Source organism: Carex rostrata, chromosome 31, assembly GCF_964058835.1.
Source record: "Carex rostrata chromosome 31, lpCarRost1.2, whole genome shotgun sequence".
Lineage (NCBI taxonomy): Eukaryota > Viridiplantae > Streptophyta > Magnoliopsida > Poales > Cyperaceae > Carex > Carex rostrata.
The window spans coordinates 4,523,417-4,549,309 of NC_135948.1; the positions used below are offsets into that span (position 1 = coordinate 4,523,417).

The window sequence follows — 25,893 nt, forward strand, 5'->3', positions numbered from 1 at the left end:
TGGTTTATAATTTGGGTTGGGAGAGCCTTCGTTTATTAAGTCTGTGGTTAATTAAAGGAAAGGAGATGCGAGTTACGCGGGATTACGCGAACAGGAATCCGAATCTTTTTTCGGTGGGAAGGGGAATCAGAGAATCTACCGGGTTTGGAGCATATTTACCGGGTCGAATCAGTTCTTATCTTATGGTTATGGGTCCTACAATGTCGGGGACAAGATCCGATCGGAACCAATTACCACCTTGGATCCGAATTTCAAAAGTAGAGCTAATTTGATCTTGACCTGAATTTGATTCGTGACAGATTTTTTTTTTTACGCTTTAATGTTAGATTCTTTACAATTTCTTGATATTTACAACTAGACACGATGTTATATTTACTCGTGAAACTTTATCAGCTCAAATAAAATTATTAAAACATCTGCATCAATAAAAATAGAATTAAGATAAATATAGTTGTAGTAGAAATAACATAAATTAAATTTTAGAACATTTTCATTTTTAGAATTAATTAAAAGTTTCATTGTTAACTTAGAAATTAGAATCAAAGCTCAATATAAAATTGGAAACGAAAAGTCAGCGAATGAATATTCATAATTTATTATCCTTAAAGTTAGGAAGTTATTTCTTTCAAATTTCTTTTTGCTAAATATGAAATTATCATATATTTCAAAAATTAGAAAAAAATATGTTACGATAGATTAATAATGGGGTATGTGTGTGTGCGCGCGCGCGCGCCTTTTCTAATTATAGTGTTCACGGATCGTTCTTTTTAATATTACTTTGTGTGCCAGATGGTGATGTAATGTAAACTTTGACGCATATCACGATATCAAAACAAAAGGTTTGTGAGACACCATAATTAAAACCTAATAATTATTTGTGAGACCATACTAAAAATAACCTGATAAGAAGCATGCACTTCATTGATCTGCAACGGTTTCTGTAACTTGGATTTTTTTGTTGGCAAACAACTTGGAAATTTTGATTTTGGTTTAGTAAGGCCAATAAAAAAATGCAAGGCGGCTCTTATATTACTTTTCCGTTATCAAACGAACGGTGATTTCTATAGTAGGGTTTTAATTTTAATTTCTTTTCTCCTTTTTGAACTCCTTTTGATGTAATCTCTTTCTTTAATTTTAATAATAATCAATGCCTACAGGTTATCCCTAAAAAAAAAAAAAAAAAATACCAAACGGTGAGATTCGCACTGAAACTGGAAATGAAAATTGATTTGAGTGCCGTTGACTCCGAATCCGTATCAAGTTGTGACGGTACTAATATGCTGAGATTTGATTGTGGCACGTGACGTGATCAAAATAGTATAGGACAATCACGTCATAAAATATAGTTATAAATAGTATAGGACAATCACGTCATAAAATATAGTTATCTCATGTGTGGTCATGTTGTGATCATATCTGACATGATCAAACGTGACATAACCAGTGTTTTAATATTCAGTATTCGGAAAGCCACCGAATACCGCATATACAGTATGCGGCCGAATATTCGGATTTTTATTCGGATTTATATATTCGAATTTTCAAATGAAAAATCATAGGTATTAACTCTAATAAACATAGATAAACATTACAAATAAATATAAATAAAACATAACACAAGTTAGAACAAGTTAACAACTCACAGTACAAATTACAAAACTACAAATAAGCATAAATAAAACATAAGTTCAAACTTAAATAAATGAAATTATAACATATTCGGTTCTTATTCAGATTCTTATTCTCTATTCGGAAATATTCGGTTCATATTCGGAAATATTCGGTTCTTATTCGGATTCTTATTCTCTATTCGGAAATATTCGGCCGAATAGATAATATACGGAAAAATATATTCGGCCGAATATTCAAAATCGAATATTGGACCGAATACTCATTTCCTATTCGGTTTTCAACCGAATACGAATATTCGGTTGAATATTCAGCCGAATAGACCGAATATTAAAACACTGGATATAACTGATCATATTTAATATATTTTTTTTCAAGTAGAACCATACGTAATATGATCAAACATGATGTGTAGACTGATCATGTTTAATATTTTTTTTTCAAGTTTTAGTTAATTCATAAGAAATAACAAAAAACATACTAAAAATAAAAATAAAAACTATTACAAAATAAGTTAGAATAAAGAAAAAAAATGTTGACAAAATTGGTCATGTGCGCCGTAATATGATCGGATTAGTTTGCGTGATGTTATTTTACTAAAATGATAAAGAGCACACATCACGTATGATATGACATCCGTGATGTGACGTACCCGTACAGTAACGTGTAGTGGTTTGAAAAATCCCAATCGGGTCAGATCCGACTCGGTCAAACCGCCTCGACACTAGCTAGATTCCCGGACCGGCCCGGACTTACTGGACTAACCTTAGGGTCGGGTCTAGCAAGGATTTGGGCCGGTTTTTTGAACTAGACTCCTGTAAACCACACTCGCCCAAACCCTTGACCTGACTAGCTCCGATCCGGACCAAACCCGACTCGCTCCCCGAAACCTCCCAAAACCCCCTCCCTCCCCCCCCCCCCCCCCCACACTGAACACCCCCCCCCCCCCCCCCCCCGAACCCCCCCGAACCTTCATAACCCCCTCCCCCCTCCGAAACTGATGCGCGTAAAAGCGTATGCACAAAGTTTCAGTACAATGATGTACTTTTTAAACCTTTAACACACGTTTGAGTTAAATTGCAAGTGCACAATTCTATCAAAGTAGTATTTGAGGTGTCGAACCGCAGGGAGTACGATAAAAACTTAGTTTAAACTTTAGTAATAAATTTCAGAAAATAAAATAAAGTAAAGTGCAATAAAAGTAAAATGGGGGGGGGGGGGGGGGGGTTTGTTCTAACAATTTCTAAGGTTGGGTTCAATACCCAAAAGAAAGGAGTTTGAAACAATAACTGTAAATAAAAGTAAAAGACACTAGTGGAAAAACAGGAATCAGGATCGGCTTATCTGGATCGGGTGTACGAACCAACCGATACTAATACCTATCTGGATCGGTTCTATTACTAAAACCGATACTAAAAGGTAATGAAAGCACAACACATGCACTATCAGGATCGGTTCTAAGCTAAGAACCGATCCTAATTGTAAAGTATCAGGATCGGTTCCTAGCTAAGAACCGATCCTAATACTTGATAATTAGGATCGGTGCCTAGCTAAGAACCGATCCTGATACTATTTTTTTTTCAAAGATGGTTCTGCAAAAAAAAAAAAAAAAAAAAAGTATCAGGATCGGTTGTTTATAAACAACCGATCCTGATACTATTTTTTTTTTCAAATTTGGTTCTGCAACAAAAAAAAAAAAAAAAAATAGTATCAGGAACGGTTGTTTATAAACAACCGATCCTGATACTATTTTTTTTTTTTTCAAATTTGGTTCTGCAAAAAAAAAAAAAAAAAAAAAATGGTATTAGCATCGGTTGTTTATAAACCGATGCTGATACCATTTTTTTTTTTTTTTTTTTTTTTTTTTGCAGAACCAAATTTGAAAAATAAAAAAAAATAGTATCAGGATCGGTTGTTTATAAACAAGCGATCCTGATACCATTTTTTTTTTTTTTGCAGAACCAAATTTGAAAAAAAAAAATAGTATCAGGATCGGTTGTTTATAAACAACCGATCCTGATGATAACTCCCTATATAACCTGCTTAGGGTTCTTCTTATTTTCATTTCGCGCCTCTCATTTTCAACTTAGCGTCTCTCTCGGTCTCCGTATCTCCCTCTCAAATCCTCTCATTTTCAACCTATGTTGGGGAGTTGTTTGTTTTTCAACTTAGCGTCTCTCTCGGTCTCCGTATCTCCCTCTCAAATCCTCTCAAATCCCTCTCGTATCTCCCTAGAAAAAAGGTTAGTTGTTTGTTTTTCTTTACTGTTTTGCATTGTCTTTATTGTGAATTAATGTATCATCAATGTTCTTAGATTGTTTAATTGACAAAACACAAATACAAGATAGATCTGGTCCAATCTAATTTTTCGAGGTAATTATTTGGAGTTTTTGGAGGGACGAAAGGGTGTTTTCTGGTTTTTTTTTTTTTTGGTTTTGCATAGCAATGTGTTTTCTGGTAAGTGGTAACAGTATTTTAATTTATATACGTCACAGCGGGAATTCACGCAATAATTGAGTTGTACTGCTGGTTTTATGAAATATAATTATTATCAGGAGTCTTAATTCTCTGTTATCTAATTTGTGAAAAAAAAAATAGTATCAGGAACGGTTGTTTATAAACAACCGATCCTGATACTATTTTTTTTTTTTTCAAATTTGGTTCTGCAAAAAAAAAAAAAATGGTATCAGCATCGGTTGTTTATAAACAATCGATCCTGATACTATTTTTTTTTTCAAATTTGGTTCTGCAAAAAAAAAAAAAAAAAAAAATGGTATCAGCATCGGTTGTTTATAAACAACCGATGCTGATACTATTTTATTTTATTTTTTTCAAATTTGGTTCTGCAAAAAAAAAAAAAAAAAATGGTATCAGCATCGGTTGTTTATAAACAACCGATGCTGATACCATTTTTTTTTTTTTTTTTTTTTGCAGAACCAAATTTGAAAAATAAAAAAAAATAGTATCAGGATCGGTTGTTTATAAACAACCGTTCCTGATAGTTATTATCAGAATCGGTTGTTTATAAACAACCGTTCCTGATAGTTATTATCAGGATCGGTTGTTTCAACAACCGATCCTGATAGTATCAGTATCGCCTTCATCAGGATCGGTTGTATTCCGATACTGATATGCGTATATAACCGATCCTGATTCCATATTTTCCAGCAGTGAGAAAGGAATTGATTTGCTTTCAAGATTTAGAGATCTAGGGGTCTTTGGTCTACAATCCCTTGCTAACTCTATTTATTCGGTATTTGTTTGAATTCATGTATGATTTGATGAGGTTTCTAACCTAAAGTGTTAAAAAGGGTCACGGTCGTGAATTAATAACGTGCCTAGATAATTTCGGACTTCACGGTCGTTCTTCACCCTAATTATCTAGACCCATTAAGCTCTTGTTAGCCTATATTGACTAATTACTTAATCAATATAGGTGTCCTAAGTAGGGGTTTGACTTCACGGTCGTTCTTCACCAAACCCTAACCCTTAATTTCTATAGTTCCGGTTATAGGTATCAAAGTACGGTCGCTTCTAACCTAAAACCTAAGATATTTGTGTTCATAATTTGGTACTCTCCTCTCATCCTAACTTCTTTGGATCTTTTGCTTAACAAACCGATTCCAAAGCGGGACTACCGCGATTTCAAGTACTAAACTATGTAATCAACACAAATGATAAATCACAGAAATTAACAATCAAATCCCATAAAACAATCATAATAAAAACAAATAACCGAATAAAATAGAATCAAACAAGTTCATGCATTGACCTAGACCCCTAGAGAGAGATCTACTCCCTCATGGAGAGATCCATTACAAAAATTGGCAAAGTAAGAAGAAATGAAATAAAGGAAGTAATTACACCCTTTGACAAATCAAAAACCTCTATCTTGCCGACTTCTTGCTCAGGAAACCCTTCTTCTCCTTCCTTGAAAGCTTTCCTTTTCTCCAGAATTTATCGCTAAGTATTGTGTATAGAGAGAGAATGAAAGAGGAAGAGATGTGAGAGATGGGAAGAGATGAGATGCCTTGAATGGAGAATAAACCCCCTCTTTTATAGCCAAGGATCATGCCCAATTAAGAGGCTAGGAAGTGGATTTAGTGGGTGTTATATTTGGATTGTTTCCCAGGATGCCTTGTCCATATTTGGCTGTAAAACGCGTCCATGAAGTGCCAAAAATAGAAACCGCGTTGAAACCGTGTAAATTTGGCTTTCTGCGGCTCCAGTGCGGATGGATGATCCTTATTTAATTTCTGGGAATTAGTTGAATGCGGATGACAGTGCGGATGGCTCATCCGCACTGCGGGTGGTTTCTGCTTTCCTAAAGGTCCTGAAATCGGCCAAGTATTGAGTGCGGCTGGGCTCATCCGCACTGCGGATGGAAGTTCATCCACACTAGGCTCGGACTTTTTCCTGCGCAGCACTTGAATGTTGGAAATGCGGCTAAGTACTCAGTGCGGCTGCTCTGATCCGCACTGCGGGTGATTTTATCCGCACTGGAAGGTATTTTCGCCATTTTTCATCATTTCCTGCAATGAAAAGCCAAACAACCGCAGTAGCTTGATTCTAGGTATATTTAAATCACTTTATATTAAAAATACAAGATATTTGAGGTCATTTTATGATAAAATCTAGATTAAATGTGTATATAATTTATGCTTATCAGAAACCCCTAGAAATCCCTAGCCCCGACTCAGATCTGACCCGCACTTGACCCGGACCGACCCGTGCTAATTTTGAACCAAGAGTCTAGCAAGAATTTGATCCAACTCTCCCAAATAGTACCCGCCAGCCCGACCTGACCCGGCCGAACCCATAGATCGACCGGATCCGAGGACCGCGGAATCCGTGACCCGGACGGATTCGGACCGAGGGGACCCGACCCGTTTTCACAACACTAGTAACGTGATGACGATGTGACTTATTTTCTTCAATACATCCCAAGTAATGACTCCAATACTGTTGATTTCATCGTGGTTAACCTTTCCTATATTTATCGTAGTCAATAATTATTTTTATGACAAATTTCGAGTAGAGTTTAGAAAAACTGTACAGGAAGAAAGGGGTGCATTTTTTTAGCACCAATTTATTGAATGGCTCTATTGTCATTCAATCTATTTTGTATTATTTCATGAGGTAAGTTGTTCTATATTTATTTTCTTAGATAAAAAATATAGACAATTAATTGATCATTTGTTAGTTCTACATAAATTTTTAAATAAAACATACACATAATTAATTTATCACTAATTTATTCATGTTAATATGATACTTCATAACATCAAAATGTAACAGGTGAATTGGGTTATAATATTGCCTCTCATTGTAAACGGTGGGGCTAATACAAGGTGAACTAAGTTATATTGCCTCTCATTGTACAGCAAGGGTCAATAATCAGACACATGGATATGTAAACGGTGGGGCTAATACAAGATGAATCCAGTTATATTGCCTCTCAGTGTTCCTCATTAATTGTACAGTAAGGGTCAATAATCAGACACATGCATGAATATGTAAACGGTACGTGGGGCTAACACAAGGTGAATTAGGTATTATTGCCTCTCATTATATATAAGACACTTGGATGTAATTCAAGGGGAATTACCTGCGAGGGTCATTTATTTGTTGTTATTTGCAAATCGTACGACTAATGCATACAATTAAGTTGAATTATCTTGCATCCCAATCAGAGTCTTTAATAACATCATTTTAATTATTCCACCACTACTTGGACACCGGGGGTCAACTTTAGAAATTTATTCGCAGTTTTGGATTTCGAAATATATATGTATGGCCTATACTACAATTATTGGTTATTCCGGCATCATTAAGGTGAAGTATTTAGTTGGCCATAATAATATCATCATGCAATTTGTGAAAATTAATGATGTGGATGGTATATATAATGAATAGATTTGTTGACAATGATGAAATGATTTGACATTTAATTTCTTCAGGACATTCTGTTCACTTCAATAGAAAGTGAGCTTAAAATACATCTATATAGATTATTTGTTGAATTTATATATAGTTAATTGTCTGCGCAAACTATTCCATGCATAAATGTATATTGGTTGATCATGAAGATTACAAAATTCAGACTATTGAGGAGTACGAATCGTTTATGAATGATAAAGCAGTTAATTAATTACTCTGTGCATTAAATACATACGAATATGACTACTATTATACAAGTGTTATTTTCTTTTTTGAAACCTTGGCATACAAGTGTTATTTTCAACTATAAGGATGACATGACATCAAAATTTATTAAATATAATTCAAACGAATTCAAACTGTTCAAACTGATTTAATTCACAAGTGATGTAATTATATTAAAAAAATTATAAATTTTCGATTTCATCGTATGAAATCAAGTAGTCAAAAAATAATGAAAAATAAATGCATTGAAATTAACTCAATAATTTTTTTTTTACCATTTGACTTCATACAAGATAAATTAGAAAATTTATAAATTTTGTATATAAATGCATCACTTATAAAGTAGATTAGTTTGAATTCATTGTTTGAAATCTATATATTTTGAAGCCAATGTCATTACGACTAAAATAGCATAATGTCAGACTCAACACACCATATGTTTTGGTAATCACGCTCAACTGTAAATCTGAATTTTATGATAAATATTCTTTAGTTGTTTAATATAATTAATTGTGCCTGAGATTAGCTAACAATTATAATATTGTCAACGTGCAATTACCCTTTAAATACACACACATATACATACATACATACATACATACATACATACATACATACATACATACATACATACATACATACATACATACATACATACATACATACATACATACATAGAGCTAGGTTAGCTAACATCAAAACGTTTATTCTTTGGTTGTGGAACAAATGCTTCAATTTTTACATTTTTGAAGTTTAAATGGTCGATCTAAACTGTTCAACATTCAATCTATAAAAAAAATATGCTTGGAGACTAAATTTACATTTTTGGAAACTCTTTACTATTTATTAAGCTAGTTTAAAAATCAATTTTTAATGTTCTAGAAGACCTTCATTGTTTATTAAAATTAGTGATTTTAGAACTGACTTAATAAATAGTAAATAATTTCCAAAAAATATAAAATTTGGTCTCCAAGCAATTTTCATGTAGAGATCACATATAATGGTTTGGATCAACCATTTGAACTTTGAAAATCGAAAAACCAATTGGTTACACCACATCTCCGGAACAAACATTTTGATATGTGTGTGTGTGTGTATATCAGTTGTGAGTTGGACTATTGTACTTTGAGAATTAAAACATTTGTTTTTATTTGCATTTATATTTTGTGATTTTAAAGTTCAAAAAATCAATATGAATCATTCAAAAATGTAATGAAGACTAAATTTATAATTTTTTGAGATAGCTAGTTAGAATATTATTGTTTCTTATGGTCGAGAATCTCTTGAAAAAAATCATGTTTTCTCTTTCAAAAAATAGTAAAAAAATATGGGCAAAATGTGAAGATCATGATAATAAAAAAATAGTAAAAAAGTTTCACAAAATATAAAATTTGGTCTTCAAGTACATTTAAATATGAAGATTGTGTTAAACAATTCGGATCGAAGGTTGAACTTCAAAATCGCAAAATATGAATGCGAATTAAAACAAAAGTTTTATTTCCCAAAATGCAATAGCCCAACTCCAGTTAATTTGAATTATATATGCATGGTGTCTATTAAATTTTAGGAAGTTGTTTTCAACCCCATTTAGCTATTTTAAGAACTCAATAGATCCTATCACTATCCTATCCAATCCACCTCACCAACTCAATAACAGAGTGCAAATCTAAACGGATTAGAAGCTCACTTTGTCCCTTCCTGTAAACCCATGAAACAAGTTTTGAAACCTCCTCCCACCTCAGAACCAACAGAAGAAAGTATAAAATGAGAAGAGGTAGACATAGACAGAAAGACAGACAAACAAACAGATAGAGAGAAACGAGTGGATGAAGAGATGGCGCACACGATAGTTGGTATGAGTGTGAGTCTGATCTCCATCTTGACACTTGTTCTCCTCTCAAGCAGGACTGTGCCACTTGCTGAGGCAGGTCAGAATTGCATCTGTGAATGTATGAGGGTGTGCCGGAACAAGGTTATCGGCAGGGAAGCAAAATGTGCCAAGGCATGTAGCAAGGCGTGCATCAAAGCGGGGTTCCCGGCGTACCCGAAAGACGGCATCATTTATTGCGCCCCATCTCCACCAAACTCTACTTGAAATTGAGATATCATGATGAGTATATAATTAAGGACAGCTCCTGCTTATGCCATGTTGCACTATTAATGCATGCGTGTTATTATCTGCGTGATTGATTTGAGGAAGATTGGATTCATGATAGACTATGCATTATATTTCATTTTCATTTTAGTGTTACAGTTGGTGCAGATTAAATGAGTGTATGTTTGTGATCGGATATAAAAAGCAAGATTAAATTAATTTATTGAAGCGGAGTACTCTGAAGCGTTCTAAATTATTTTATTTCGGCTCCTCATGAATGAATAATTAATATCTCTGTAAGAATGTGTATTTCTCAGTGTTCTAAATAGCGCGCTATAGTATTTTCGGATCTTGAACGCTAAGCTATGAGATAAAAATGCACTATTTCAGCTACTACTGCTATAGCAGTAATAGCGATCCGCTATTTGCACTACATGCTACGCACTATAGCACACGCTATGCTACATAAACATTTAAATAAATGCCCAATTGAAAATTTAATTTTAAAGATAATTTTTTTTCAAGGTCGAGATTGATTTTGCTTTTAAATAGCAAAAGATAGATAGTTTATTCCATAATGTTTATGTTTTTTTTTAATAGAAAAAATTATATAGTTTATACTATGATGCTTATTTTGAATGAAAAATGATAGATAGTTTATGATAATATTAAGGATATTTTGAATAGTAATTTGGACTTTATATTGGTTCAATATGAATATTCTAATTCCTTAATCAATTTTGTGTTACTTATTGATGTATTTTTAGATAATATAGATAATTAGTAGAAATATAAAATATAATTTTTTAAACAAAAAACGTTATGTAGAATAGCTTTCGCTATAACTACACTATTCACAATAGTTTTTTTTAGCCTTTCCACTATGATGCGATAATCACTATTTAGAACCTTGATATTTCTGCACGTTTATGCTTGTTCAATTTCTTTCGCATCATCAATCTCTGTATTATGTATTGGAACCGAATCGTCTGCCCCGCTGGGGGCAGGAAATTCCTGCCCCCAGAGTTACTGCAGAGTGGGCCCCCATTTAACTCTAAACCCTTTAAGAGTAACCGGGCCCACCCGCAGTGACTCTGGAGGCAGGAATTTCCTGCACCGGGAGTAGGAGATCTGATTTCTTATGTATTCTTGAATTGATGTACTCAATCCAAGCACATTTGAAAATGGTCTAGAATTTTTATGTCAAGTGATTTCCAACTTATTTTAAAAATAGTAAAATATTCTAAAAAAAAATATAAAATTTAATTTGCACGTGCATTTTCATATGAAAAATCATGTTGATAGTTCAGACTGACTATTTGAATTATGAAAATGAAGATATTAATTCATAGTACAGACCAATCTGCACTATGCACAGTACCATAAAATCTGTTTAGCTACTTGGATGGATTGCGTAATTTGGTTTCAATCAAGTTTTTATTGATGTTAGAGGATTGAAGTCTTGAACCAAACTTCTGTTCAGCATCGCCTTTCGACTCCTGGTATGGTGGCACGAAAATTCAAGTCCAAACTCAGAGATTGTGCACTCGAGCTGTTGACCTAATGATCTGACCGATTCTTATTTATTTGTTTCAGAACATAAATTTTGAGAGACAAGAAATAAATTTTATATACAAACTATTCAAATTTTATAATTTCAAATAGAGATAGAGAAGAGATAATTCTTCACAGTACGTACTGTTCTTAATTACCTTCTCTCCCTTTGCAATATACCTTTTGTCTGAAACAAGCCCTAAGTGAACTCTCCTCTCCTTCCTCTTTCACCTCTTTCTTAGGCTTACTTCAGGCTTTCAGGGTCCTTAAACTTGAAAGAGTGGGCTTGATATTTTGGATGGTGGCATGAATTCGGATCACCCCAGGGGCGGACCCATATACATCTGGGGGAGTAGCTGTTAGAAATTAATAAACTTAATTATTGGTCAAATGTATTACTTAATTGTTGGAACCCTCTAGAATTGTCATGAATGTATTGAAGTTCTCTAGAAGTCATGTTGTGGTCTTCTATGATGTCTTGAAAGATTAAAAACGTGTATAGGAAATAGAGAGGATTAATGAGAGGTTTAAATGTTATTTAGTGATAGTTGAGTGTGTAGAAAGTTCCTATGAGTCTATATAATGTGTAAGGAGCATTTTGCATGTAAGAGAGGAAGAGAATATTGATAATATAAGTTATATTTTTGCCATTGAGTGTTATCTCTTCCACTATTAAATATATTAAGCTTTCATCAAATACTAACCGTAGCTGCACTCCTGCATTTCGAGTTTTAGTGGAGATCTGGACATTCTGATCAACTTTATCTCCGTGAAAATATTTTGGTCCCTCTCTTAATGTTTGATTTGTAATTCGGATCAAATTTAGAGTTAAAAATAAAATATTTTTTTTTGAATTATGATTGGTAATTAGAATTATAGATTAGAAAATCATAAATTACAAGTAGAGTATTGGAAAGTATAAGTTAAAACATTGTTTTTCATCGAGTACCGAATTAGTAAACAACTTTAAACCCGATTTGATATTTTTTTTGTGCCCCCCCTCTCCCTCTGACGAAAATTCTGGATTCGCCCTTAGATCACCCGAGGTACTTGACTCAAGCAAATTGGAAACAGACGACCCAAGATTGTTCTTTTAATTTGGCTCGAATCTCAAAGCAAAAAATAATACTGCCCCCCTCACCATCTCCGAATAGATACCGTTTTGACTTAATTTGGGCCGTCTATTTCAATTTGCTTGAGTCAGGTACCTGAAAGAATTCGGATTCTGGTGGCATCCTCCCTTCTAAACGAGGATCCGTATCTTCCCAGGTACCCGACTCAACAATCCTTATTTACTCTTAGCCGGTGCCTATTCAGGATGGGGCCAGTGTTATCGGTGCTTTGAGATTCATGTCAAGTTAAAAGAATGATCCTGAACCATCCGTTTCAATTGTACTCAGTCAGGTAACCTAAGGGGATGTGAATTATCTAAACGAACCAACTAGTGAATTTTACGAATTCGGATCACCTCAGGTACCTGATTCAAGCAAATTACAAACAGACAGCTCAGATTAGTTGTTTTAATTTGACATGAATCTCAAAACGGACCCCCTATGGTTTCCATAGGCATCGGATTGACTTCGGCTGGGTTGATATAAATCTGGGCCGTCCATTTGTTATTTGTTTGGATCAGGTACCTGGAAGGATACTGATTCGAATTTTACCATACTTGCTGCGAGCAAAGTGAATATCGGCCCAATTATAGTTTTGATGCAACCAAAGGCCCACAAAATTTCTGGTTTGCTTTACTTCGCGTTGCATATGTATGTTTATTTTTTTATTTTCACCTAATTCAGCTCTCATTTCAAATCATAAAAAAACACAAATATTAATAGTTATTTTTCAAATGAAAAGTTAAAGTAAAGACTCTCAGATAAATTTACTTGTAGTAAAATCATATGCTGATTAAGTGATTATTTTTTTGCAAATAAAACAGATGGAAGCATTTATAATAGGTTGCGCGTATTAATTGACATTTTTCGTCGAATTCAGGTCTTATTTCAAATCATAAAATCACTAAAACAGATAATTATTTTCTGAATATTATCTACCACATCCAGAAGAATTTGTATCATACTAATTTCTTTTTATATATCAATTTTTGTGAAAATAAAACCAGTTCATGAATATATATTTACTTGAGTACAAATAAATCTATATTTTTTTATTAATTCCGAGGGTGCGGTTTTCTCTATTTTTTTTTATTAATTCTGAAAGGACAGTTTTATCATTTGAATTTAAATAAGAGTGTTTTCCAGGATATATAATTCGTTGCTGTCAGCTTGTCCAATTCAAAGCTTCTCTCTAAGTCTCATTCCCTGTTTTTCCTCGCACGGCCATCAATTAAAATAATCTGCCCTCTGCTGCTGAAACCTCTCTAATTTTCTCTCCTCGCGTGAGAATTATCATGTATTCTCTTTTCGTAGAATAAAGTATAAAAAAAATAAAGTTTACAAGTTAATTTTAATGTATTTATATATATTTTATTGTTTTTGATAGCTTGACTTTACATTAAATTTCGTGAAGTAATGAATTTCAACGGTTTGAATTCATCGTTTTAAGTCAATCCGATAAGTTTTAGAGTTAAACTCATTAAAGAATTTGGTGAGCTTAAAAACACAGTACCCTAGTTCTACTCAATTATTTAATATTAATAAGTGAATTTATATGCATTAATTCAATATACTACATCAATCTTGGTACAAATTAAAACATCCATAATGTACTTGACCTTCTTGTAAACTATCAAGAAGAGAAAAAAAAAAAACAGAAAAACAAATGGTAAAAAAATGTCTGAATTGTTAATTCTAGGCGGTGTATATGAGTCTCAACTGTCTTATCCACACTGTGATTTTACACCATGCATTTACTTTCTGCACTGCATGTGACATTGTAATTTTATAATATATATACTATATGGTGTGCATCAATTCTCAAGAAAGGAAACACCGATATGAATGGAAACATAGGTGGTTTGAAAAACTGACACAACAGAAAATGGCGCCTCTTTTGATATATATCAGGGAAAAAAATCGGTAATGCTGTAACAAGAGGGGATGGGAAGATAAAAGGAAATGAGTAAGGAAGATATGTCTTTAATAATTTGGAAGTACAGTTCATATATTACGGGATTGGTGTTCTTCGATTTTGCATGGCTACGTAGGTAAGATGCACAATCAAGGAATTTTACCTGTTTCTTTTTATTTGATGGCTATACTCTTCTTCCAATAATGGAAATTTTACAACTGAAGCACCAAAAGCTTTAGATTTCTTGACATAACGACAATATATATTTCAATTAATGTACATGATGTTACATTGTATCCTATGTACATACACATGGAAACCTTACCAGTTACAAAACAGTATAGTGAAATTTTTATGATTTTTTGGTTGTACACTGGGTTGAGTACTTAGGAAACAATCGAAAATATATTCATATATTTTAATGACATATAGTGATATAAAAAGTTTTTTACCAGATTGAGGCAAGAACAAATAATCAATTAGTGGGGGGTGTGTGTGTAGGGGGGGGGGGGGGGGGGGTTTGCCTTAGATTTCTCTTTAATTTTTGTTAAAAAGCCAGACTGTGCATCAGTTTTATTCTTTTAATTGAACCACACTTAGACACGTACAAGAGGAACAACCGGCATAGTTAATTTTTTGTTGTTTCAATAGAAAAATATGCAATTGAAAACCACATTGCCTTAGTTAGCTAGCATGCTTCTACTTCTGTTAATATACATATGAAACTTGTACATGAATAGAAAGGTGATAAGATCGATGAATATCTAAATCATTTAGTCGACATTAAATGCAAAGCTAGAGTATGTAACAAGCATAAGCTTTTGAACAGGCTGATCCCAAACTATGTGTAAGAAAGCAAAGTCTAGAATTTGACTTTAATATATTCTAGAGCATGTTTGTTCTCAATTTTCTTTTTTGAGCATGCGGTTTATTCTAAAGTTTAATACATGGTATTGATAATCAAGCCATTATATCACATATATATAAATTAAAAGTCTTGACAATCTTAAAAAATAAAATAAATTAAAATTCAACATTATACGCCATAACCTATATGGTATTGATAATCACTTACAATTTTTTATTTTGAAAATCTTGACAATCTTAAAAGATAAAATAAATTAAAATTCAACATTAATTATACGCCATAACCTATATTATCCACTAATCTTGTCTATGAATGTAAGCATTTGTTTTATTATATTAACATTGCAAAAAATCTGCTAGTGATAGATAATTAATACCCAGCAATACTCATAGTGTGCATTATACAACATATATTTAAGTGTTATAATTTTAAGGTGAATGTAACAATATTATATATGCAACATTAATTCATGAAAAATTGAGTGGAATATGTTCAGATAATGAGCTTGATATATAGGATCCTTAATTATCATCAGGTCCGAAAGAAAAAAGAAAAAAAAAAAAAGGGGAAAGAAGCTAAGCATATATAGGGAATTCCTTAGAGAGGCGACTTCAAGTAGCAACAGCATATAAGACAAGCGGAGATGGCAAACTTGTTTAAAACAATATATGCAGTTAAGCCTTCACATCTCTCTTAGTCTCTCTCTTTCCCTGTCTATTTGTGTAGGAGTGGGACCCAACACATTAAAGACCGTAGAAAGTACACTATACGTAAGATGGACTCTTGATCTGCATGGACCATGCATGCGTAGTGTCTCATTATTTGATTACGCAGCAAGCAAATGAATATGCATGCATGCATTGTTAATTTTAACCTTATATATAAACAAATGTTTCTTTGGCACAATTTTTTTTGTTGATATTAAAGTTTTGTATGATTATTATTGTTCATTTATTAGTTTTATTAATGCTGACACATAAGTCATAACATATATACATGGCTGTAAACTAACTAATTAAAGCATCATGCAATGAAATTGGGATAAATCTGTTGAATTCTTCTATGAGCATAATACAATATATATTAACTAAGATGAGAGGTACCATCTAGATTCAGCACGGAGTAAAATTTGCAACGGATTAATTGGGAATTAGAATTCAGATCAGATGAGATGGACACTAATCACCTCTTGATCTTTGGACCAAAATAACATTTCATTGGCTTTGCCTACTTGTGAAACTTACCAGATAAAAGACCAATACAGTTGTTTTCCCACCTCATCATACAAATCCTATAGTTGATACATGAAATTACCAAAAGACCCCTGCATGGCCCTATTTGAACCATGCCACCATTGCACCATGCACCTCCCTGCATTTAATACACTCACACTCAGACTACCACTCATCAACTGCATATTTCTGGTTTAGTTGGCTTAGGGTTTCAGGAAGGAAAAAGGTGTTGAGAACTGTAAATAGGAAACCTTTCCTCTTCACATCTCCTTTTATTTCCCCCTTTTTTTTTTGCTATTGTCTATTATATAAGTTTTCTTTTTTCTTATGTTGAAGTTTAGAATAAAAAATTGTGAACAGAGAAAAATATTCTTGAAGATTAAGTTAGAGATAATAGAATGGGGCATCACTCTTGTTGCAATAAACAAAAGGTGAGGAGAGGCTTATGGTCACCTGAGGAAGATGAGAAGCTGGTCAAGTATATCTCCAACTATGGCCATGGTTGCTGGAGCTCGGTTCCTAGACTTGCAAGTAAGTTTACTTACATTTACAAATTCAATCATCATATCAATAATTAATCATTACTAAAACCTTGAAACATTTTGATATAACAATTTATGCATGCAAATGGGGTGCTTGCTCAATATATATAGAGAGGCAGCTCTCAAGCCACATAGTTCTTGGCAATTGTGTCATTTCTCCTTTGCACATAGATATATTAATTAGTAAACACATAGAACAGTTTTAATTTTTGGATGAGAAATTTACAATATATTTTACATTAACAGCTTACCGACAGCCTATCCACATGTCTGATAATTCTAGACCAATATATTATATCTATGATAGAAATTTTCAATTTTCAATTTTGTATATATTATTGAAAAATACGAATATAGGTTTGCAAAGATGTGGCAAGAGTTGTAGGCTGAGATGGATAAACTACCTGAGGCCAGACTTGAAGCGCGGGAACTTCTCTCACCAAGAGGAATCACTAATCATTGAGCTTCACAAAGCATTAGGAAACAGGTTCATATATATGCAATTAATTAATGCTAACTTCTTCATATATATACAAAAGGATATAATGCAAGGCATATATAAGTTATACATTTTTCATTTCCATTTTTTCTTATGTCTTTCTCTAAAGATGGGCTCAGATAGCAAAGCATCTGCCAGGAAGAACTGACAATGAGGTGAAGAACTATTGGAACTCGACGATTAAGAAAAAAATCATGAGTTCTCACTCTTTGGATGGTTTCACCTCTCTTCCTTCTTCAGGTAATTTAACCTAAAATATAATCCATAACCATAAATATATCCTTAATTACTTTTTTTTTTGTTTAACAATATTGAAAAAGAGAGAGTTATATTAATTAAAATTGTCAATTATTCTCCTCAGATGGTTACTACATATTGGATGGTACATCCATGAAAAAGGGGTACGATGGACAATGCAACAGTGTGCCTCTTTCCTTCTCAGAAGTTTACAATGCTTTCAATTCGCAATGGCCGGTTTACAATTCTGAAGAGACCCAAAATCAAGAGTTTGCTGAGAAATGCAAATCGTTTTGTACCGATTTAAACATGTATGCTCCATATGTGGTTGATTGTAATAAGCCTATTCAGTTACAAGAGGGATCTTTTCAAGTTTCTTGCATGGTACAATCAAATGAGATGAACGCCACTTCTGAGCCCAAGTATAGTTTTGAAACTCAAACAAGCATTCATGGAGCTGATCAGCTGATAAGTCAAGGGGATTTCATTGATGTTATACTGGGTTCTTCTTCGTCATCAGAAGAATTATCGTGCCATGGCGACCTTTCCACAAACCCGATAGTCCCTTTTATTTAATTGTTCAACTAAGATTGAGAGAGAATGGCTAAGCTCAAATCGTTTGTTCCTGGACTCAGGAATAAACGACTCAGTTCTCCGATTTCCGAAGTTCAAACGGCCGATCGAAACCGTTAGTTGCTTAATCTATATTAAAATATGCTTGGAGACAGAATTTTATATTTTTTGGAATTTTTTTACTATTTATTAAGATGGTTTGAAAATCGCTGTTTTTATTAAAATTCTGCACCATAAAAAAATAGCGACTTTCAAACCATCTTAATAAATAATAAAAAAATTTCAAAAAATATAAAATTTTGTCACCAAGCATATTTTAATATAGATTAAACATCTAACGGTTTAGATCGGCCATTTGTACACTATAATGATATATATATATCTGTGATATTTTTTGTTATCTTTAATTGGTGTGGCTAAAGGATATTTTCCTATGTATTGATGTTATATGGTTCTTGATAATATAAATAACAAAAATTACGTGTTGTCGCCTAGAAAATTGACGGTTCCTTTTCTTTCTTTCTTAAAAAATAAAAATAAAGTAAGAAGGTGTTATGTCTTGCCAAGTGAAGTTGTAAGCAGAGGCAGATCCAGTAAATTTTGAATTTTTTATAAAGATTTATAGCTGTGATCTGTGACCAATTTTACCTTTTCCCAAAACAATATTTTTGTTCCTCTTTAAAATCCTGATTTGTAATTAGAATTAAATTTAAGGTAAAATTAAAATAAATTCCTGATTAGAAGTTAGAGCATTGGAAATGAGAAGTACAAGCATTGTTGCTTTAATTTTATTTTTATTATCTAGTATCTGATTAGTCAATAAATTTGAATCCGATTAACTATTTTTTTGCCCGTGACAAAAATTATAGCATTAGAATAAATTCTTGATTAGAAGTTAGAGTATTGAAAATGAGTAGGAGCATTGTTTTTTATCTAGTACTCAATTAGCCAAATAATTTGAACATGATTCACTATTTTCTTATGCCCTGACAAAAATTCTGAATCTGCCTCCGATTGTGGTTCTTGTGTTTCAAGCACCTGTTTTGTTCGTTGAAGAAAGCATAATATCTCACTGATCTAGCTCTATGGCACCGAAAATGTCTCGAAGAGGATTTTGACGCAGCAAGAAAAAGGCTACTGAACTGCTAGTGAATTATTAGTGTTTCACGATATTTTTCATTTTTTTTAAAATAAATAGAGGAGGTTTATGAAAAAAAATATCAAAGGATATTAAGATATCGTTAGAGATTTGACAAACTTAATTAAATGTAAAGCATACGTAGAGCTGCTTTAATTTTAATTAAAAAAAATATTTTGTTATCTTAAATATTTTAAAACTCGGAATTTTCAGTTACTTCAAAAAACCTGGATTCTGGATCCATTGTCACATGACAGAGAACATAGTAGGTATGATAGATATGAAACCTACTTTTAGGTCTAACCAGCTAAACGTTTGTCCAATATATATGTTTTAAGATCAGTGTGCACGCAAATTAAAACATACATGAACGAATTTTAAAGCTAAAAACATGTATCTTAAAACATACATGAAATCTGACCCGAAAATTTTAAAAATACCATAATAAAAAAAATAAACCAAATAACCATTAAATCCTAAAAATTCAAAAAATGCCCTGGCCGCATCTAAGCAAAGCGGACCCCTATTCTTGGAACCGCTTCTAGGCGATGCGGTCCCCCCTGGTCGGTTCTAGGCGATGCAGCCCCCCATACCCTATATAATTAAGTAACCACTAGTTGCATTTTTTCATTTGTACAAGCTCCATTTCAATCCCTTCGAATTTGGGTAAGTTTTCTAGACTTTTCTATTTTCAATTTTTAGTTTAGAGTAGTAAGTAGGAGTAGGATTAGAATTAGGATTAGGATTTAGGATTTAGATTTGTAACCAAAATTAATCAATCGGTTTTTACCAGTTAAATTAAATTATACAAATATCAAATTGTAATTAGTTATTAACCAAAATAAATACTGAATTGTATTTAGGTTTATTTTACCAAAATTAATTATTTTTACCAGTTAAATTAAATTATACCAATACCAACCCATAGTTCTTGTTATTTTACCTAAATTAATCAATTGGTTGTTAGCAGTTACATTAAATTAGACCAATACTAAATTGTAATTAGTATTTTATCAAAATTAACACCGAACATGTTTAGACCAATACCCAAATTGTAATTAGGTTAATTTTACCAAATTTAATTGCAAATCCTAATAAGGCCAAAATATAAAATACAGCATGGCATATACGAGAGATATATCATCTTCTAGTAGGGATGTACCTTCTTCCAATAGAGGTGTAGCCCCTATACCATCTATACCCACTCCATATAAGATGTCACAGTACGTCGATACAACATTTACATCTGTTCCCAGTATCCGGCACCGCACTGATGGGGTGTCCGATTTTCCGTGGTACTCGAACGAGGAGCACCATATTTTAGAGACTGCCATTGGGGTAAGTTTTATATTATTAATAAAATTATAATTTTATTTCTATGAATATTTGAATGATCTGACTTTTTTTAATTTAGGGAGTAGATATAGTCACGGTACGTCACAACAAGATGTGGCTCAAGTACCAGCCGATGCATGCAGGGACATTGCATGCGATGGGATTGTATCAGGACGGGTGTATCGCTGACAACCCTCACGAGTGGGTACCGAGGCTGAGAGATCAGAGAGGACGGGTTCACGGTATCATTCCAGCCGATGCACCGTTTGCATCTACGGTATGCTTACTTTTAAAAACTTACAATATTTACATTAATTTGTACACCATTTATATATTATTTTACTCTCATTTTTGCATGCCTTATATCTGGTGAAGAGCTACATCATAGCGGCGACAATGGCCATAGTGCGGGACTAGAAGAGGCTCAAGAAAACCATTTTCAAGCACAATGTACCAGCGGTGTGCCAATGTGGGTACAAGATACATCTTAACTCTCTCCTCAGATGTGCTGGTGCCGGGTTGTGATGCGATTGATGACATATCTGATGAGCCTGATGTCTACGTCTGATATGCTGGTGACGAGGCACTGTGGACTTCAGTCCAGGAGGCTGGACTGTCGGTCAGGCGTTTGACAGAGGTGTTAAGATATTGCTCCAGCGAACCACAGAGTAGGCAGTCCCTACTTAGACCTTCTCTACTCAGGATGTCCCTATTCAGGCCGCGCAGACTCAGGTATGATTTTAAAAAATATACAACTTGTGCATTTAAAAAAGAGAGTAAATATTGCATAACTAATTTGTAAATTTGTAGGAGGGGGGCTGGGCTTCAATATCGGGACAGAGTATGGCATAGAGGGAGATGATTTGTATTCCCCGGGTTACAATCCGACTCAGACGATGCCTCATGCATATCAGCCGGGGTTTGTTTCGCCTCACCCATTCCTAGAGTTTCCTGGCATCTCTACATAGCCGGCACAATATCCTCCCTTCCCGGACTTTCTTAGCACCTCCACACAGTATCCTCCCATACCGGGGTTCCCCATGGAGGACCCCATGGTGAGATGTGCATTTTCTTTATTTACACAGGGTGAGTCTGGACAAACTGTAGCATTTGGTCCTGTAGTCCAGCAGTCGACTGAGACTGAGGAGATTGAGGAGGTTCATGTAGAGGGTGCTCTGGTCGCTGATTTAGATGATTCTCTCGACGAGACGCCACTTGCATTGCGGATTCGGGGTATGAGTGTCAAGAAGGAGAGGAAGGTGTTCAGTCCTTCCGACTATTGGGTTGTAGTATTCGTATTATTTTGGCTCTAGTGTTTGTCTGATACTGTGATTTATTATACTAGGATACTTATTTTGTCAAATATAATTTATTTATCATACTATTTTGATTTTTTATTTGTTGTTTCTTCGTACATATGCGGTTCTCAAATAAATGACATTTTCAATATAATATTTCTTCCGACAAACATAAAATCTTTTCAAAATAAATAACATAAAAAATAACACAATTACAACTATGTTGAAAATAAATAAAAAAACAACAAAAACCAAAAAAAAAACAACAAAAAACAAAAAATACATTACCTCGCCTTTCAAATGAGATCTAAAACAAAAACAAAAAAAATACAATGGCTTCCGATCTATTCTTGATTTCTTGTCTCCATATGACTTTATAATAGAATGGATATTTTGAATTTGAAAACCTCCCAGATCGATCGCTTAGGTCGTGCTCCAGTAGAGGAGAAGCGACCATACCGTAACCAATTCATACTTCATCACCTGCTCCAAAAGCAAGGAAGCGAAGAGGGAGCGAAAGGGAATTACACTGTTCGGAGATGACGACGGTGTGTATTTCACTGAAATTTGTTACTCTCAAATCAGAGTATATGAATTATTGATTAGAGATGACAATGCGCCGATTACCTTCCTTTCCATTTCTTCCCCTTCCTCTCCTCACACTGTTTCTGGAGCGCACATCCTTAGGTATGTTTGCATGTGTCAAGAATAGAGGCTATTCATAATAGCAATGTGCATCCAAATAACATTTTTGCTATTCGGAATAGTTAGAATAACTGCTATTTTTTATTTCTTGTAAATGTTGAAATAGTTACTATTCGAAAATGTGAAGAGAGAAGGAAAAATAATTATTTCTCGGATTTTCGTCAACACAGTCCCGAAATGATAAAATTATCACTACTTTAAGTAATCTCTACATTGTGACAATTCATTTAAGACCTTACTTGCCTATATTTTCTCTTAATTAGCACATTGTTAATATTATTATTTATCAGTTACAACTATTCACTATTCCAAATGTACAATCCAAACAACATTTTTACTAATCCAAATAGCACTATTTTCACACCAATCTAAAAATTATCATTTTTTCTTTATTTTTATTTACTATTTTCAAAATTCACTATTCTAGCTTTTCTAGCTCTCATCCAAACGTACACTAAAATTACAAAAGCATTTGAATTCTGTCTTTTGGCACCTCTTTCAGGAAAAAACAAAGAAAAAAGGGAAAATTTCTCCTATGTCCATAGAAACTTTTAAAATAACTAATTTCCCTATCAAAACAACATAATATCCAATATCCCCATACAAACTTTACATTATTTCTTCTATCTCCTAATTTTTATTGAACTCTTTATTTATTTATTTTAAATATTATTTTGTCAAATATACCCTTCCCTCTCCTCTCCTTTCTGTCTTAAACTTTTTGCTGCACTAGTAGACCAAAATAAATGGAATATGGTGCTCCTTTTGTTTATTATTTTCTCGAGAGCAGATGATGTTAATCTTGTTTTTCTTTCTATTTCCTGTCTCCACCGGACATGGTCTCCACAGTTCAGTTATTATTCTTGAGTTGACTTTCATCTCCAATAGGCCACTGATCTCTCTGTCTTGATCATTAGAATTTTCAAGGGTCCTTTATTTTATATGAAGTGTGAAATTATGATGATGCTATGCCGACCTCTTGTGGGTTTGCTTCTACTAAACCAACATTTTAAACGTACGGCTTATTATTAAGATCCAAATCCATAATGAAGCCTATATGAATATAAACAATTGTAACAGTCAACATAAGAACCACTAGTGTAACTGGTATGAAGCTTTAATAGTTGATGATATGCTTTTATACTAAACATTGAACTCATTGATGCAAAGATGTAGTGCATGGTCTGACAAGCTTGATTATTAAATCGTATATATATTGCTGATAAGAGGCACGAGGGGTCATTGCAATGCAATTTTTGTTAGAAACATTCCAGGCCTGCTGATATCTTAATTAAATTAATTCCTTCATGTCTTCTTGATCTGTTTTAAAGAACAATAATGAACTACTGATAGAAATTCTTCAAATTAAATCAAGTAAATAAACAAAGAGAAAAGTACAATATATGCTCCTGTACACTATTTATACAATGAATTAAAATAAGACGAGGAAAATTACAAGCTACAAAGGTTCAAAAGGGAAACTCTTCATTTGACCAGATGGCGGAACATAATTTCTAATACATTCGGTAACAGCCCCTAATTTCTTTATATCATTTTTAATCGCTGATTGGAGATCTTGGAGTTGACCTTTGATTAAATCCAATCTCGACAAACCTACAACAACAGTTCGCGGACACTAAACTAATTTTGTTATTTTCACCAACTGAAATTGGATTCTCTAATTTTGTTATTTTCACCGACTGTCATTGTGGACATACAATATTTCCTTACACGAAAGGAGCGCATACTGTGTGGAGTCTGGAAACAAAATGAGAGAGAGAGATTTAGAAGGAAGAGTATATTTGTCAAAATAATATTTAAAATAATTAAATGGGTAATGATTTCATTCCCTTTCTAGTCCTCTATCTGTCCCCCCTTGATTAACGGTTATGATAGTCAATTATTGTAATCATTAGTGTCCCCTGCGCGCTAACTATAATTGGAAATCCCCCGCTGAACTCGCTGAACTTCAAATTTTCTTTCTCCGCGGCTTCCTTCTCCGAGTCTCTTTCTCGACATGGTGCACCGTCGAGATCCGGCGAGGAGAGCGTGGTGCACCGTCGAGATCCAGCGAGAAGAGAGAACGTGGTGCACTGTCGAGATCCGACAAGAAGAGTGTGATGCACCGTCGAGATCAGACGAGATCCGACGAGGAGAGAGTGGTGCACCGTCAAGATTCGGCGGGGAGAGCATGGTGCACCATTGGAGAGGGTCCATGCTAGCCCAGCGAAGGTTGTCACAGTGGAACATATGAGTATTTTATTAGTTAGATATGAAATACTTCATTTGTTAGATATGCATACTTCATGTTAGATATGAATACTTCTTGGAAGAGGTGGGGTAAGAGAGATGAATCTGACGTTTGAATGTTGAATTGTATAAATTATTTCGAACATGTATGAATACTTCATTTGTTAGATATGAATATTTTATTTGTTAGATATGCATTTATGTTATTAGATATGAATATTTCTTAGAAGAGGTGTTCAAGAAAGGTCTGACTTTGAATTGTATAAATTATTTCAAACATGTATGAATATTTCATTAGTTAGATATGAATACTTCATTTATTAGATATGCATTCATGTTGTTAGATATGAATATTTCTTAGAAGAGGTGTTCAAGAAGAAGGGTCTGACTTTGTATTTTGTATTGTATAAATTATTTCAAACATGTATGAATACTTCGTAATCGTCAGTATGAATACTTCATTTGTTTATATATGAATACTTCTTTAGTTAGATATGAATAATATATAGATTCTCTGTAGTGGTTCCCAATCTTGGCAAATGTCGTTTTCAGACGGTTGTGGTTCTCAATTCAGGCTGTCACAAGACGTCAGCGGTCCCCCTGGTCGTTACTGGTTCCCTCCAGTTTGTGTTTACATATGACGAATATTATAGATAATAAGTATGAATACTATAAATTCGTAGGTATGAATACTATACGTTTTGACTGTTAACTCAAAGTATGAATACTCCCATATTAGATGTCAG

The 25,893-nt window shown here is 33.6% G+C and overlaps 1 protein-coding gene across 1 annotated transcript; it reads left to right on the forward strand.

Moving 5' to 3' along the window:
- The first annotated feature begins 16,968 nt into the window (after positions 1-16,968).
- On the forward strand, positions 16,969-18,424 carry LOC144547206 (transcription factor MYB32-like). The gene is made up of 4 exons (XM_078295795.1): positions 16,969-17,101; positions 17,470-17,599; positions 17,721-17,851; positions 17,973-18,424. Exons 1-4 carry the CDS (start codon positions 16,969-16,971, stop codon positions 18,422-18,424), a joined length of 846 nt encoding a protein of 281 aa, XP_078151921.1.
- The last annotated feature ends 7,469 nt before the right edge of the window (positions 18,425-25,893 follow it).

What these genes read in the sequence shown, in the direction of transcription:
- LOC144547206 (XM_078295795.1), top strand. Translation starts at nt 16,969, where the DNA reads ATGGGGCATCACTCTTGTTGCAATAAACAAAAGGTGAGGAGAGGCTTA. An exon ending in CTCGGTTCCTAGACTTGCAA is followed by an intron (nt 17,102 to 17,469) that starts GTAAGTTTACTT and finishes ATACGAATATAG; the next exon opens with GTTTGCAAAGATGTGGCAAG. An exon ending in CACAAAGCATTAGGAAACAG is followed by an intron (nt 17,600 to 17,720) that starts GTTCATATATAT and finishes CTTTCTCTAAAG; the next exon opens with ATGGGCTCAGATAGCAAAGC.